We start from the raw sequence: 16,416 nt of genomic DNA on the forward strand, positions 1-16,416 counted from the left end.
TATTTCAATTGAAAATGTCAAAAATTCAGTTTCTCAAGGTTATGTTATGATAGGATAAATGACTGAATTTTGTGAAAAAGTATTTTTAAGCGAATGAAATCATTACTAGGTATTATTATTATTTGTTAAAAATTGCTTGTTTCATGTTTCACAGGCTGGAAACCTACAGAACACAAGCATTGCATGTAAGATATGGATATTATTGACTACTGTGAATTACATTTGAAGTGGGGATGCTGTTTTGCAATATACTAAATTTCAGAATATAAAGTCAATTTCATTGTAATGTGTGCTTACATGAAATTTTTTTATGTCTGAATAGAAAATTCCAGTCTAACTCTAATAGCGTTAAATTGAATAGTAAGAAAGTCATTTGAAATTTTATTAAACCCAGTAGAAATTTAATGCCATCTACTGAAAAACGTTATTACCCATTATTTACATACATTTTTTTACCTTATTTATTGTACCTCTTAAAAATATTCCTTATTTAGGTGTTTAAAGGAAGTGAATTCTTAATAGTAAAACCTAATTTTCTTACATCGAAAGTTAACAAGATATTTATGAATGAACATTATCAGTGCATACCATCCATACTAAGTGGCGGATGACTAATTGCGCGGCCTGTAAGCTTAGAAAAATTTGTGGGACTTTAAGTGATATAACTTTCTACCAAAAATTTCAGTCTTTTGACGACGTTTCCGTTTCTTATGCTCCATTGCCTTTGCTTCAGTTTTGTTACTCATAGTGTAAACATTATAGAATAAATTTAAATTTCGAACGAGATAAACTCACTACTTTATGAGTTCTATACATAGAGCAATATAATAGTATATCGTACAGTTTCCAACAGGATATATTATTGAAAATTTGAACATTTATCTCATCTAGAATGGCAAAGAGTAAAAACTATGTTTAAAGAGAACAGGACTTTTAAAAACGCGGGAATGTAAGCTTCAGCCTACATAGCCTACTGAGTAATCGGACAACGGCCATATTTGTCTGTTCTTGGAATAAGTTCATAAAGCTACAATCCATTTATTGAAGACATTTGATGTAATATTATCGAGGTGCACTCATTCTAGGAGGTCTGGAAGCATGTCTGTCAAAATGCTTTTTAAAGTTTGGGTTTACAGAATTCTTAGTTTACGAAAGCCAACCAATAAAAAACTCAAGACTGTCTAATATGGTGTATCGAGGTTAGCAGGGCCATAGCTAGATTACTAACTTCACGAGGAGTGTTAAACCTAAACTTAACCCTTACCCTAACCCTAACCCTTGCCCTAACCCTAACCCTACTCCCTCCTTAATGTAGAGAAAATCAAAATGTGTTAATTGTGAAAATCAAAATGTTGCCGCTGGCGCACTTCACCTTGAGAAAGCGTCGTTACTAGCGCACCTCACAGTTTGAGAAGGAGTATACACAAATCTAAGCGCCCCAGCCCTCGCTTACGTACTTCTTGTAAATATGCTAGCATAATTACAGCGAAGGTCAAACCAGGACAACGGCAGAAGACGGCTGGCCGTCGGGGTCTATTATTTAGAAGTAGCGTATAATAGGGTACGTGGTAAGATGAATAGTGAATCCAAAAGAGTACGTATGAAAAGACAAGAGCAAAAATAAAGAAGAGAAAGAGAGAAAAAATTGAATAATATAATAATAAGACAAAGACAAGAACATCTTAAATTACAAACCAGGCTGCTAATACAAATAGGTACGATACAATTAGAAGAATAATATTTATATATTATATAGAATCGAGATGGATACTGTTAGAGAGATTCTGCAACTATATAAACAGGGTGTTATAAGTGGAAGAGCTCTAAACTCACTCCTTGAAGCTTTTTAACCACTAGAATCTACATCAAGAAAGCGTACGAATACAGCTCCACCTGAACTTCCTTCGGTACCCTGTAAGCGCAGACCTATTAAGCCTAATGACGTAATAGAAAGTAGACCGCCTGTTATAACAAACTCTGTAGGTTGGGAAGTTACGTATGGAAATATGAGCGACCCAGCGTTAATACGTTATTACGCACTTCAGTTTCTAAGTGCAATTCCTCCAAAAACTAAAACTCAGACGCCTCCGGCGGCCGGTTCACTCCCTTTGCCAAACGTGAAGTGTTCTTATTCAGTTCTAGATAATAAAGGAAAGCCTTCTTAATCATCTAGCGCTTCGTGTAGCAAATCTTCATCAAACAACCGTTGAATATTCGGGTATTATACTTTCTATAGTGAGTGTGATAATTACTCTAGCAGTTCCCATCTGTTGAACAACTAATGTTGCATCAGTAGGTAAGTCTACATCTATAAAATCGCTATAGCTACATTCAAAGTTAATATCACCAACACGATGTGTTTTTGTTTTACTTAAGACAAGTAATTTGCTAGGAGTTTGAAGTACTCGTAACGTTCCTGCACTTGTAAAACATTTTCTAATTAATGATATTCTGTAGAATGCAGCGGTTTCGATGGTGATTGTAAAAGAATCTTCTTCACCTTTTTCACACATTTTACCAGTGACTGAAGTACCAACTTGAGTGTACACACCTACTGCAATTTCTAGTCGCTTTTTGTGTTTTTCACGTCTTCTATGATGTTTTACACGATGGTCGTGGTAGTTTTGCCGGACTTAGCAAAGCTTTGAAAGCCTCACGCGTAGGTTTATCTACGTCTGAATACTTCGAAGAAGATATGACTATTTTTTCAGCCTAGACTTATCTTCTTGTTGGAATTTTTCAAAATTTTTCTCTCTATTTTGTCGTAAGTATACTTCTACTGCTCGGCGAAAGAGATCGTTTGTTGATTCAAATTCATGAACCGAAGTTTCAGCTGCGTTAGACATTTTAATGTTTGTGTGACAAGACACCGTTAAAGATTATACTGTATAACTATACGAAAAATAGAACGATAGTTCGTATTCATATATATAGTTCAGTTTTAATTAGTCACGTGATATTTTGTATATATAAACTATTGACATTCCTCTGAGTCATTCGTTACGATTATAGTTTTGTATTAATCTTCCTATTAAATTAGCTCACTACATTAAATAAATGTTCACTCAAACCGAACAATTTTGCTAAATATTAACAGACACAACTGAAGTCCTGAGAAGGACTGTTTTTGATGTTGTTGACTGACGTTTCGACAACCTTAGCGGTAGTCAAACATATAACGATACTCCCGGGTTCAAACCATTTACTTTAGACACAACTGAAGTGATAAACACTATAAATATAAAGTGAAAATTTATTGTTTTAGAATTAAGAATACTCTAAATAGTGTACCTCATATCTTTGCGTCCAGTTAATGGGTATTGTACTAACATATGACATCAATTTGTTAGTGGTATCATGTACGAAACTAACATAACGCCCCCAACTTTGTTCAAACACAGTAGATCTAATGTTGAACCACTCGTTTTGAGACCGTTCAAACCAAATGTTTAATAATGCTATTTTATTATTTTCGAGTGTTTTTCCAGTAGGAAACGTTACTAAAGTTACATTTACTCCGCTCATATCTGGGGGGTAAAATCCATTAGGAGAGTTCAAAACAGGTTAATCTCTTTGGACTCCTTTAAGCAATCAGCTCCTGCCTGTCCTTGAGGTCCTTGACGTTCTGAAGGCCCTTGAGGCCCTGTGGCTCCAGTATCTCCTTTAGGCTCTTGAGGGCCTCCTCGAGGTCACGCGGGCCCTGCAGACCCTGGCTCTCCTCTTGGAACTGTTAGACGTCGAATGCCTTGTTGCCCTTGAGGTCCTAGAGGTCCCTGAGGTCCTTGAGGTCGTTAAGGCCCTTGAGCTCCTGTGGCCCCGGGCGCACCATCACTTCCATTGGTCCCATTAGTTCTGTCATCTCCTCTAAGACCCTCATCACCTTTCTCTCTTTTTAGTCCTCGAAGACCCGTATCTCTATGAGCCCCTGTAGCTCCTGTATCACCTTTTTCTCCCTTTGGTCTTCTAGTACCCGTATCTCCTAGAGCTCCCTCAGCTCCTGTGTTACTTTTATCTCCCTTAAATCCTCTTGGTCCTCTAGGCCCTGGTGGTCCTGCTTTTTCAGATCCATAACCATCATCAGTTCCACCGATTACTAATGATGCCATCAGTTTGATGCGACGGTTAGTTTGATGCGATGTTTATTTTGATGCGACGTTTATATACTTACTATATATAATAGAAAATTTTTTTTATTAATTACTGGATTTATATTTGACCGCGAGAGAAATCTATGACGAGCCTCCAGCCAGACCCGCGATTTTTTTGAAAGCTTGAGCTTTACCTTCACGGCGTGCGCTTCAGCAGCGGTGGCAACAGCTTCTTCTTTTTCACGCTCTAAGTTCTTATTTGTCTTTTCAATCTCGTTGAGTAGAGAAGCTATATCAGCAGCCTATTTCTTATGCACCGGAGTGTCGAATTCATCTTGAATAACGCGTTTACGCTCGTTAAAACGCCGCATTTGATCTAGAACCTGTTCAAACTCTTCATGTGAGACTCGGCTGTCACTGAGAGCACGTGACGTACTATCACCAACAGTCATCAGAATCGTCGCAGCAGCTTGGGCTATGCGGTTGTGCTGTTTAACATTTTTATCAAACTTTTTACAAACAACACGCCCAACACCTGAGATCAACCCGCCAGCGACAGCAAGAGCTTCAAGAGCGGCCCCAGCCGGGCGCCCACACCAGATAGAGTGAGAGCAATACCTCTAGTTCCTGTCACGACTGTAAAGGCACTCGATGCAGCAGATAAGGTGTCGAGTGTCCAAGTAATGCGTGTGTATTTCTTACGCAGCTTATGACGAGCGTCACACTCTTGGCGGAGCTCTGCCTCAATGTTTAAAATGCGAACAAGGCGAGAGTTGCTCGTTTCGATTGATAAACGGGGTGAAAGAACGTCTTCTACTCCTTGATATTCATATTCACATTTTAAGTCCGGATATATCCGTGGTACTGGCCTAGGAACGTCCACTGCCTCGCCTGGAGGTGCGCTTGCAGTTTCCATTTTCTCGCAGGATTATATATAGATGCAGAAAAAATAGGCCGAAAGCCATTATCTGATCGTAGTCCCTACAAATTCCGGTAAAACGAACTTTTTAATTAAAATGATTATGCGTTGGCTTGATTGCCCAAAATTAACTATTTACACAACAAGTCGCGACCAGGAAAAATATCAGATTCTATCAGTGTGATACGAAAGCATCGGCCTGGAAGAATGTGTTGAATTAAGAGAGCTTGATGATGTAATTCCAGTAGAGGAGTTGGACACTAATCCCGAGACAGTAGTCTTTGACGATATTCGGCTCGATTCAAAAACCTTAAACGCAATCGAAGAGTATTTCTCAGCAAGTTGACATAAGAATGTCACAGCCATATACTTAGCGCAAAGCTACTATGACGTCCCCAAGTATATTCGATGAAGTACCGGCTGTATTGAGCTTATGAGAGGTCTTCACCAGCGCGACGTAAGAGAAATCACAGCTGACTACGCTGATGGTATTACAAAAGAGCAGCTAGCGGCAGCTTACCATGAAGCTACTGAAAAGAAGTACGGCTACTCTGTAATTGATCGTACTGCAGAGGAGGTTGCTATTCGCTATTGGAAGCGTTTTGACGGAATTCTGGTAGCCCCGAAGTGGTAATCCATTCTTTGAAGACATCATTAGACTTATTCTTGTTGGCTCTTTTATATTTTGGAAGATGAGGAGCAACCGCCTGCATTATATCTTCAACGGTTTCAGCAGGCCAACCCGAGGCGTCGTATTTTAAACAAATCGGAACGAAATTTGCTATTTAGGAGGGGCAATTTAAAGGCTTTCCAGTAGACCAAGACATATCAGCCACCATACGGCTTACATGGTTGCATAGAAATTCGTTGAAAGGAATTTTGTGTTTAGAGCAGATTTTATACATATACGTTCTTACCTTATTAAAATGAGAGTCACATGACTTCTCGCAAGGATCTATAGACGATTTTCTGTATCACGTGACTCTTCATCCGATTCCTCTGTATCACTTGAAACAGGCGATGGCAGGGTAAAAGGCAGTTTATTATCTTGAGATTGTGAATCAATAGACGCTAGCATCGACTGTATTTCAGGTAGATTATAATTTTTTATTACACCATATGGGTCGTCCATTTTTTTGTCCAATTATATAGTAAGATAAAAAACATTTATCTATCTTCATCTATCTTGAGATTGAATTTCAAGTATGTTCAGGTCAGTTGCATCTATGGAATAGCGCGAAAAATTAGTCCAAGAGTTTGTAAAAAACCGCCCGGAACTCAAGCTGCGCCAAGTCGATTTCAAAGTGTCTCGACAGCACGAAGGAGAATTCTTTGAAAGGGCGTCTGAACCAATTGTTAATGCTGAAAAATCTGTAGCAGAAGCTATTAACAAAAACCAAGACAAAGAAATTGAAGGGTTGCAACAAGTCACTCAAGCGGTTAAGGAGACTCAACAGCAGCTTGCCCAACGGCTAGATGATCTAGTCATTTTAACAAAAGACAAACCATCTTGGAAGGCTATAGAGAATTCAAATTTGCTTGATCGGTTGGAGGCTGGTGAGTATATAAACGACATAGATTTTGAAAATCTTGGAAAATCTATCGGCCCGTCTACAAGAAGAACCGCTTCTCCAGCTGAAGAGCTATGTAAAAAACCTCGAACGTTACAATGTTTTAAAAGAAAAAAGAAGTCGCCCCAAACGACTCTTTAAAACAACACGAAAAGGAACTGGAGTGCACTATTATAATAGCCCATCAGAGCTTATCGACCGCCTTCACCTTTCCTGCAAGTCTGTAGAGGCTGGTAATGACTCTCGTGAGTTGAAAAACGATAACAAAACTAAAAACTGCTAGACGAAAGTGCGATATCGAAAAATTATTACCGACGAATTAGAAATTAATACGTGCGTTAAAAATTTTCTTCTTATATATTATACAGAGCTATTGTTCATTGTCGATATAACCACAATTGCTGGAGTATTAGAAGACGAAATTAGCATTGAGATAGGCTCAACAAGAGCCATTGCGGCGCACGGTGGAGAAGCGAATGACTTTCAAGTTTGCTTTAGGCCACCTATACCTTTAGAGGCTATCAAAAAGTACAAGTGGCTCTTACAGAAGCTAGTTTGTGGAATTCGTGGGAAAGTGTTACTACTGGAAACAATCAACTTAAGTTTGAGATTAGAAATGGAAACTATGTTGATACTGATGGTGCACAGAGAGCAGAGCTTAAACAGACTCCAATTCAACGGCAAAAAATCACAATACCCTCAGGCGCTTACAACATTCCCGATATCAATCAAGCTATTGAAAATGCTATGGAAGCATTGGGGGTAAAGTTCGCACATGAAGATGAAACCGCAAGACGTTATCCACCCTTTGTGCTCTCAGTAAATATTCCCACATCTAAATCTGAGATTACTATTAAAGGTGACCTTGTAGTTTCCTTTGACACAGATAACAGCATGTGCCCTATTCTTGGGTTTGCTGTTGGTGGAGATGATATTACTAGAGGAAAGACTTTAAGTCAGAATCGAATTAACATTACAGATGTACAGAAGATCCATATTCACTGCTCGCTTGTTAATTCAAGTATAGTATTGTTAATTCAAGTATAGTAAACGGGAATCCTAGTGATGTTATTAAATCGTTTACTCCAAGCCGAGGACCAGGACGTTTGTTGGAAATAAGTCCTAGTCCACCGACCTACTTACCACTCATAAAAACTAGCCTTATTAATAAAGTGAGAATGGAAATCACTGATTAGACAGGAAATAAGATTGATTTAAATGGGGAGCAAGTAACTTACACTTTAAACATCCGTCCAAAAATGTGATCATACACGCTCATAAGCGGATTCCGATTCAGAAGCTGTTGCCATAAGGGCTTATTTTCTATATATAATATACTAGGCAAAATGATATTTCCTATGATTAGACGTGGTACAGTTCGTTGAAAAATTGTCGGGGGGTTATTGATTGGAAACCTCGTGGGCCTTGCTGGTAAGGCAAAGTGTGCGCTATTCAGTGCAGGGAAGTCCGCAGCTACAGCCTTAGGATCTCGCGTAGGTAAGTTTTGCTCCAAAAATCAAGAATGTGGCCATGGCGGCTGGTAAAAAAGCAATTCGTAACACGGCTAAAGCAGACAAAGAGGCTATTATATTGACTGCAAAAAAGCAGTTCTCGCCTGAAAACGTAAGCAGTCTTGTTTCCGATCTCGCCTGCGGAGACGTTAAAGGAGTGGCAAGAAAAGCTAAATCACGTGCATTTGCAGTGGCTCGTGCTGGGTCTGAAGCTGGTATAAGTACTGCAAAACGCGCGCAAAAGTGCTCGCACTGCTTTTAACGAAAGAAGCTAGATCTAAACTTAATGAGCTGGTTGGGACTTCTGAAGCTAGAAAGCTCTAGTATCGCGCGCTGAAAGCCTTGCTAAGCAACAGCTGACTTCTCGAGACTTATGTATTCTAAGCAACCTCGTGTCAGGTAACGGCATGATATGCTAAATATCACATCAGACTAAATATCATATCAGATAAAAATAATGATTAAACTACATCGGTCTGATGATCGGCAAACGCAAAGTTTTTATAATATATATACTGTACGAACTACAAACTATCATAACAATGGCTACGGACATGATATTCCCAGCACTTCGACTCTTTAACGAGCCCATCGTTGACCGCTCTGTTGAGCGTCTGCAGTACAAAAGAGTTCTTTCCCGCGATCAAAATTTCGATAGTAAGAATATCAATATTGACACTGAGAACGTTGACCAGCTTATATGGCTTCACAGAGCCGTTCTTAAAGTTCGAGGTCGTGTGGTAAAGAACGATGGCACCAATTATGATGCCGCCGACAGTGTAATTCTGGCAAATGGTGGCTGGAGCCTGTTTGAGACGGTCCAGATCCAGGTTAACAACAAGACCGTTAAAGAAGTAAGTCAGTACGCTTCAACTGTCAACACGATCATGCAGTTTGTAACTGATTCGGATGATTCGTCCAGGAGCACCGCCACGAGTGCTTTCTGGCACCGCGACACTGAAGGAACCAGTCGGGCTGTTTCTAATAGGCATGTAAACAGATCTAACGCTCAGTCGCCGCCAGCTCTGCGCGGGCGCCAAAGACGTTACCATAATGCTTCCCCTCGCTGACATCCTAGGCTTTGCCAAAGACATTGATTCAGCTTTCATAGGTATAAAGTTTAATCTGAATCTCACTCGCGCTTCTGCTGAAAACTCGCTTCATAGAGCAAATGAGGTAGATGCTGGAAAATTTCATATAAAACATCTTTCGCTCTGGGTTCGTTTCATCAGACTTCGATCGAAGTTCAAACCATAATAAAAAGCAAGTTGGTTGCTGGTTACACACGCATGCTATACTTTGAGCAGGGTCGTATTTACCAAGAGAGATTCACCAGAGGTCAAACCACCGTCTCATGGCGTGTGACGACAAACGGAAGTGAAGAGCTACCAACACACATCTTCGTAGCGTTCCAAGATGCAGAGCGCTCAGAAAATCAAGTACAAACTATACATGTCTTTGATAATGCTCATTTGCGTCAGATTCATGAGCGGATTAATAACTATCACAAGTATCCTAAAGAAGAGCTTGAAGTCAATTACACAGCTGCTGAAAGAAATTACAGCAGAGCTTACATGATATTCCAAGACGCTGTGATGAAATACAGCGACCCGGATACAGGCTCTCAAGTAAACTTAGGAGACTTCGCAAACCTCTTTCCTATTTACCACTTTGACGTTAGTCTTCATCCTGAAGCTTTGAAAAGCTCCGGCAAACATTGATGTTCGTTGGATCTTAGGTGGCCCTTTTAATAGTGCTATTAATGCTGGTGGTGAACAGGCGTACCACGTGTACTGCTTCGTGCTTAGCGAGCGTTTCTTTCGGCTCAATGCGATTAACGGTAAAGTGGACATAATGGTTTAGTCTGTTAGTCTGATGTGATGATTATTCTGATGTGATATGTTACGTTTAATCCGATTACTTCGCACCAGAATTAATTAGAAATTTAAAAAAAATAAAAATTTTTTGACTGTTTATATACGCAAATTGTTTTGCAAATACACAAAAATGTCGGACATTGATAACGCAATATTGTTTAAAGCTCTCAGACCCGCCATGTAGCGAGTAATCACTCTGTAGTTTAAAGGCGCTGGTATTTATCATTCTGGGTCAAGAAGTATAGAAGGTGATAGCTTTATTAGAAATCTTGTTGGAAAACTCATACCTACGGTCACTAAACTCATACCAAAAGTGTTACCGTCTCTAGGCCTAGCAGCTATATCAGGTGCTATCCCAGGGAGCACGCAAAAGTATAGAAGGTATCACACCTAATGTGAGTATAATAGTTGGTAGTAGTAAGAAAGGTATCACACACATTTAATGACCTGAGTATAATAACAGTCTTCTTGAAGTCTTCGGTAGGTAGCTCTTGTAAGAAAGTTCGTTTTGGATACACAGTTCACGGTATTAAACTTTCAAAAGATCAGAAAACTACCTTGGCAAAAGCAGTTAGAGACAAAAGCGGAGTAACTTTACGAATTACCAACAGCGCTCTTGAAGGTCCTGATATGCTTATGCTTACTAATACACAGATAAAGCGAATAATGGGTGCAAGATCCAAAGGATCTGGAATCGATCTAAAATTGTCTAAGAGTCAGATTACAGCCATGACGCGCGCGCAAAAAGGTGGATTCCTTGGTTCTTTGCTTACAGGTAGCTGCTTCCATCGTAGCGCCCGTCCTAGGAAAACCCTTGGATTAGGAACGTCGGGGAAGGAGTATTCCTTCCCGGACGCAGTGACGCGGAGGAAGTGGAAGCCGCTATCAAACAAAGATATCAATTGTATAGTAAATGGTAATCTAAAAGCAGTAGCTAAAGGTTTTATGGGGGTGTTTTCAAAAGACATGCTTCTTAAAGAGCCTCTTTAAGCTGAAGAAAGTGTTATAATCAACTTACAAGACTTTCTCGATGGAGGTAGGACTCACTGGATTTGCGCCTTTGCTGATTAGTTCTGCGTAGATTACTTTGACAGCTTCGGCCTTCCACCATCTGACGTAGTTAAAAGTGAATGGAACGGTCAAAACTTGTTGTTTGCTATTCTTGCAACGAGATACAAGATCGGCGCTCCATTATGTGTGGGTGGTACTGCCTTCTCTTCTTACACGATCGGGTTCACAATCGGTCTGCGACAGATATTCTGTTAGATTTCGATTCGCGCCCTTCTGCGCATAACGAGTGTATTGTAAAACGGTTTGCTAGAGAAACTGTAAGAGCGCGCTAATAATTAACATCGCGATGCATTTTTCACATCAGACTAAATTTTTGTGCATCATATAGAGATGGCCATCGCTTACTGTTTGTACTGTAAGAAACAACAACTTGTTGTCAAAGGAAAAATCGAATATACAAAAAACAAACCTAGGCTCACGGGGCGCTTCCGAGTCTGTGACAGAGGCGTCTCCTAGTTTCTTTCTAAAAGTGAACTTCTGGATAAAAAGAGAAGAAGAAAAAGAGGTTTGAATAGTGCGCTTCCATTAGGTATTAATACTATTGATTTGGCAATCAAAGCCGCAGATAAAATTGATAAAATCAGAAAAGCTTGGTGAACCTAACACATCAAACTAAAACATAGTCAAGTGAAAATGACTGTCGCGTTTTGTATGCGTTGCAAAAGACTGCAACCAGTTAAGAGTGGTATAGTTGTAAATCATAACGGCAACACCAGACTTGCAGGGCGCCGGGGTGTATGTGGTAGTGCTGTTTCTAGGTTTCTTTCCAAAAGAATCTCGTCGTAATGGAGGAAAAATAATCGTTTCTACGAACAGAAGCGTTGAAGAACGCCTCGCAGAGGCGTACTACAGTCCTGCGGGGTACTGGCGCGGCATTGCTGCTGTCCCAAAGCTGGCAAAAGAAGCTGGCGTCGGCGAGGATGAGGCTCATGAATGCCTAACAGGCCATCTGGCAGATCTACTTTCCCTCACCAGCGCGAAGTGCTATCCCACGGTCATCTACGTAGCAAGTCGGTATAAGGAGGCCCAGGCAATCACAGACAAGACAGCGACTCAGGTTGGGAAGGCGTTAGAGTCTATTTATGCCCTTGGGCCTCTTCGAAGGCCTAAAGTTTTACAAGTCGAACCTGGTTTGGAGTTTTGCGGGGCTGTGCAAAAAGCGTGTGATAAAAATGGTGTCTTGATTCGACAGGGTAAGGTTGGGGTTCATAGAGATCAGGGGATCGTAGAAAGTTTCAACCGAATTTTGGCGGAGCGATTGTTCGGTAACCAGTATCATTGCGAGCTAGCTGAGCTTGGAACTCGGAACAAAGAATGGGTATCAAGACTAACTGAGGTGGTTAAAGCGCTCAATAATGAAACTACCCGTTTGACGGGTGAAAAGCCCTCCCTTGCGATTCGGAAGAAGAGCTTTAAGGCCAAACCCGCTGCGCTGGCACTTCGTCTAGCTGGTTTCAAAGAGCGACGCTTGCCATCGGATGTTATGGTGCGGTATTTGTATGCGCCTGGCGAACTTGAGGGTGGCGAACGGCGTAGGGCGACCTATCCTGTATGGAGTGTGACCTCCCATCAGGTCGAACGGGCTGTGTTTGAGGGAGGGAAGCCTGTGTTGTATTATTTGAGCGATGTGCCGTAGATATGCTGACGCGATTGTACACGAGGAGCTCCAAGTGGTGCCCTTTGGGACCAAAACACCACCGGCTTAGTCGATGGGGTCCTGTTACGCTTTTTATGAAAGCTTTCACTACCATATACTACCTTACGCTTAGCCGTGGAGCTGCTCTTCTACTGTAATTATCACATCAGAACTAATTATCAGCATAATTACGCATTTATTATTTATTCGCCTGCGGCACCGGCTTCCCTATGCCCGCATGCTAGGGTAGAGATCCCATCGGCCGCGATCCAGCGCTTTGTGTCCAGCGGGCTCAATGATGTCTTGTTGACATGCTCGCCGAAGATCTGATAACCGTGACTGCGCAGCATATCCATACCGTGGCGGAAGCCCTTTGCCTCAAATAGCGCCTCTTTGTACTGGGCATGACTGATATGCTTTTTCCTGACGCCTTTTCAACACCTTTGGCTTTGCGCTCCTCCAGACCATCGGCTTTCAGGATAGAGTACATCTTGGGCCTAAGCCCCACAAACTCAGCGATAGGCGCCCCAGCGCACTCGTCCTTCATTCCCCCCAGCACTTTCTTGTTGGCTGTGCTGAACAGCGGTTGGTCTTTTGGGTAGTTGCTGGTGTCGTATTGACCAGCGTTGCGTCTCATGTCGGCGTACACGTGCTCAGTCTGGATCTCCAGCACAAGGCTGTCGGTGTCGGTGTAGAGGAGCTCTGCTGACGACCCGTACTGCACCTTGAGATGGTTGTAGTACCAGGCGTAAATCAGATGCTTCGAGAGGTCGAGAATGCTCGTGCCCACGAATACAGGCCGGTTGAGCAGCAGACTGCTTTTATTCATATGAACGGCTGCGAGGTCTCCCGCATCGCCAAAGATAAGAGGCCGATTGTATGTCGGCTTGGCGATAAGTTTGCGGAGTCTCTCGGTCTCGCTTGGCCGGAGAAGCTTCACATCGACACGCTTTCGGAGGTTCACCATCGTCTTGCCAAAGACGCTGTTGTTCAGCAGCTTGTAGAGGTTAACCTGAAAGTCAGTCTTTGCCTTCTTCCGGAGTTCGGTGTTTTTCCGGATGTAGAGCTCCATTCATGGGCTTTGGTCGAAGCAGAGCGCTCTGTGGATATTTTTTAGGCGCATGCCAAGCTGCAGATAGAGCTGCAGATTCCGATAGTGCAAGACGTATCGGGCATTGTCGTGCAGATTAGGGACCAGCTTTTCGACCTCGTGAGACGCACCCCCATACATCTGTTTGAAGAGAATTTGCTGAAAATCCGACATCAAAGCGTTGTCGACCTTCAGGCGTCCTGGCGATAATGGATATGCATTGTGCTTGTCGTGCAGCCTTTCTGGATACTCCAGATCGACTTTGAGAATGTAGCCCTTCTCTGCATGTACAGGCTGGTTCAGGGCCGTCTTTACATCCTCTTGGAGGACTCACTCGAACGCGCCTTTCAGGAGCGGCTGCGACATCGCCCAGCCGTACAGGTTGTTAGCGTCGTAGTACTGGATCCATCTTTAGAGCTTCCCCGGATCGTAGTCTGGCACCTTGGGATTGTTGGCCTTGGCGAAGCGCCTGCTTGCAATGCTGATGCCACCCCGCAGGCCCTTCTAGATGAAGAGATGCATGTCAATGTCGGTGATCAGCTCGAGCTCCAGCCCTGTGTGCTTGAGGAGAGCGTCCCAGCTTAGGCCCGGGCTTTTGTAATAGTGGGCCGGTTGTAGCCGGTATCGCTCTAGGCACAGCTTTTGGAAGTCGTCGAAAACGTCAGCGAGGAGGAGGACATCGGTCCGAAGGTAGAGGACGTGCTAGTCGCCGAGGGTTATGCAGACGAAGGCGTCCCACACCCTTTTTCTTTTGGGCGTAGTCACCATCGGTGATGCCTTCGCCGGAGAGCTTGTTGTAGAAGGCCTCCTTCGGCAGGAGGCTCTCCTCGTCCAATCGGAGCCAGCTGTCCATGTACTCGTAGGGGTAGATCCCCTTCCGGAGCAAGAGGGTAGGCCTCTGGAGGTTCGGCTCCTAGTCTGCTGTGATGCGCATGTCTTCCGGGTCACTGGCTTTCACCAGTCGATCCAGGCATGAGAGCATGAACTGTGCGCTGTCGATGAATCGGAGCTGGCCGATGCTGAACGAGATGTATTTCTCAGCGTTGTTGGGGATACACGTGACCTTCCCTTCAGTCTCTGCGATAGTCTTCATGAGGAGATGGCTGTCGTAGCCCGGCAGGTTATGAAAGACAAACGTTATGGTTGTCGTCTTCGGACTGAGCCGCAACTTCAAGTTGCACTCATTGTGGGCCACACCTCGGTACTTGCCAGTTATGTGGCAGTGGTCTCGCACGTAATTGCCTTCGAGGGGCTTGCAGCAGACGTGGCAATTTGTGGCTTTCTTGTGACTCCCCCAGTCGTTTCCTGTCATATACAACTGATGGCAACTGATGGTAACGGGGCGGCCGTTTGTTTGCTTTTATTGGATTTCAAGAAAGCTTTTGATCTGATTGATCATAACTTATTGGTTGAAAAACTAGGTTCATTATATATATCGAAATGGGTTCTACACTGGATTATGGATTTCCTCTCCTTCAGGAAACAAAGAGTAAAGCTGAAATTCGATTGCTATTCAGAGTGGAAACTTGTACCTGCAGGCGTTCCGCAGGGCACAAAATTGGGGCCTTAGCTATTTTTGATAATGATTAACGATCTCAAGTTACCAAATAATGAAATGTGGAAATTCGTGGATGATACCACTGTTAGTGAAGTAATTGCGAAAGATCAAACAAGTAACTTAAAAACCAAATGGACACATTAGCGAACAACATCTCGCGTGATAAGTTCCAGTTAAATAAAACCAAATGTAAAGAGATGCGAATTTGTTTTGGATCTAATACCAATGACCTTCAACCAATTACCATCAATAACATTACACTGGATATTGTCCAACGCGCGAAAGCTTTGGGATTGGTTATAGCCAGTAACCTTAAGTGGAACATCCACGTAAATGAAATAATTACGAAATGCCGTAAACGCCTTTATTATCTTATTCAACTAAAACGAGCAAATATCGAAGACAAGGAATTGCTCCAATTTTACAAAACGTGTATAAGACCTGTCTTGGAGTATGCTTGCCCAGTGTTCCACAATAGTCTGACATTGTATCTGTCAGATGACCTAGAGTCAGTCCAAAAGCGAGCATTAAAAATAATCCTGCCTCATCAAGAATATGAAAACGCTCTGCAGTTTACTAATTTGCAACGCCTTAGCGAAAGGAGGAATGATATAACAACAGCGTTGTTTCAGAAGATAGTAGCAGATTTCTCACATAAGCTTCATGACCGTTTGCCTCCTCGTTTAGAACGTTGAACTATGGAACGTAGGACTCAATCTTCATTTAATACTAACTTTAATACCAAACGTTTTAGAAACGCACACTTGTTCTTGCCCTGCCTCATGGCTGTCGAACGTTTCGATTACTCTATGAGAGTATATCTCTCTAAATAATAGACCTCAACGGCCTGGCGGGCAGGCGGGGGCAGCCGTCTTTGGCTCCTGCCGTTGTCCTGGGTTTGACCTTCGCTGTAATTATGCTAACATAATTACAAGAAGTACGTAAGCGAGCTTTGGCTGGGGCGCTTAGATTTGTGTATACTCCTTCTCAAACTGTGAGGTGCGCTAGAAACGACGCTTTCTGGTGAAGTGCGCCAGCGCTTTCAAGGTGAAGTGCGCCAGCGGCAACGCTCTGTATACTACTGTAACAGCAAAA

At 42.4% G+C, this 16,416-nt stretch overlaps 2 protein-coding genes across 2 annotated transcripts; one reads left to right on the forward strand and one right to left on the reverse strand.

Moving 5' to 3' along the window:
* Window positions 1-12,965: 12,965 nt before the first annotated feature.
* On the reverse strand, window positions 12,966-13,745 carry LOC124454800. The gene has a single exon (XM_047005551.1). It carries the CDS (start codon window positions 13,743-13,745, stop codon window positions 12,966-12,968), a length of 780 nt encoding a protein of 259 aa, XP_046861507.1.
* A 1,707-nt stretch (window positions 13,746-15,452) lies between these two features.
* Window positions 15,453-16,016, forward strand: LOC124454801. Its single transcript, XM_047005552.1, has one exon. The coding sequence runs from the start codon at window positions 15,453-15,455 to the stop codon at window positions 16,014-16,016; it is 564 nt and encodes a 187-aa protein (XP_046861508.1).
* Window positions 16,017-16,416: the final 400 nt, after the last annotated feature.

The sequence above is a fragment of the Xenia sp. Carnegie-2017 genome, unplaced genomic scaffold (assembly GCF_021976095.1).
Source record: "Xenia sp. Carnegie-2017 unplaced genomic scaffold, XeniaSp_v1 HiC_scaffold_3, whole genome shotgun sequence".
Taxonomy (NCBI): Eukaryota; Metazoa; Cnidaria; class Anthozoa; order Malacalcyonacea; family Xeniidae; genus Xenia; species Xenia sp. Carnegie-2017.

Bases quoted from the DNA above. Each gene is read 5' to 3' on its own strand.
- LOC124454801 (XM_047005552.1), top strand. From the start codon at position 15,453: ATGGACACATTAGCGAACAACATCTCGCGTGATAAGTTCCAGTTAAAT.
- LOC124454800 (XM_047005551.1), bottom strand. From the start codon at position 13,745: ATGGAGCTCTACATCCGGAAAAACACCGAACTCCGGAAGAAGGCAAAG.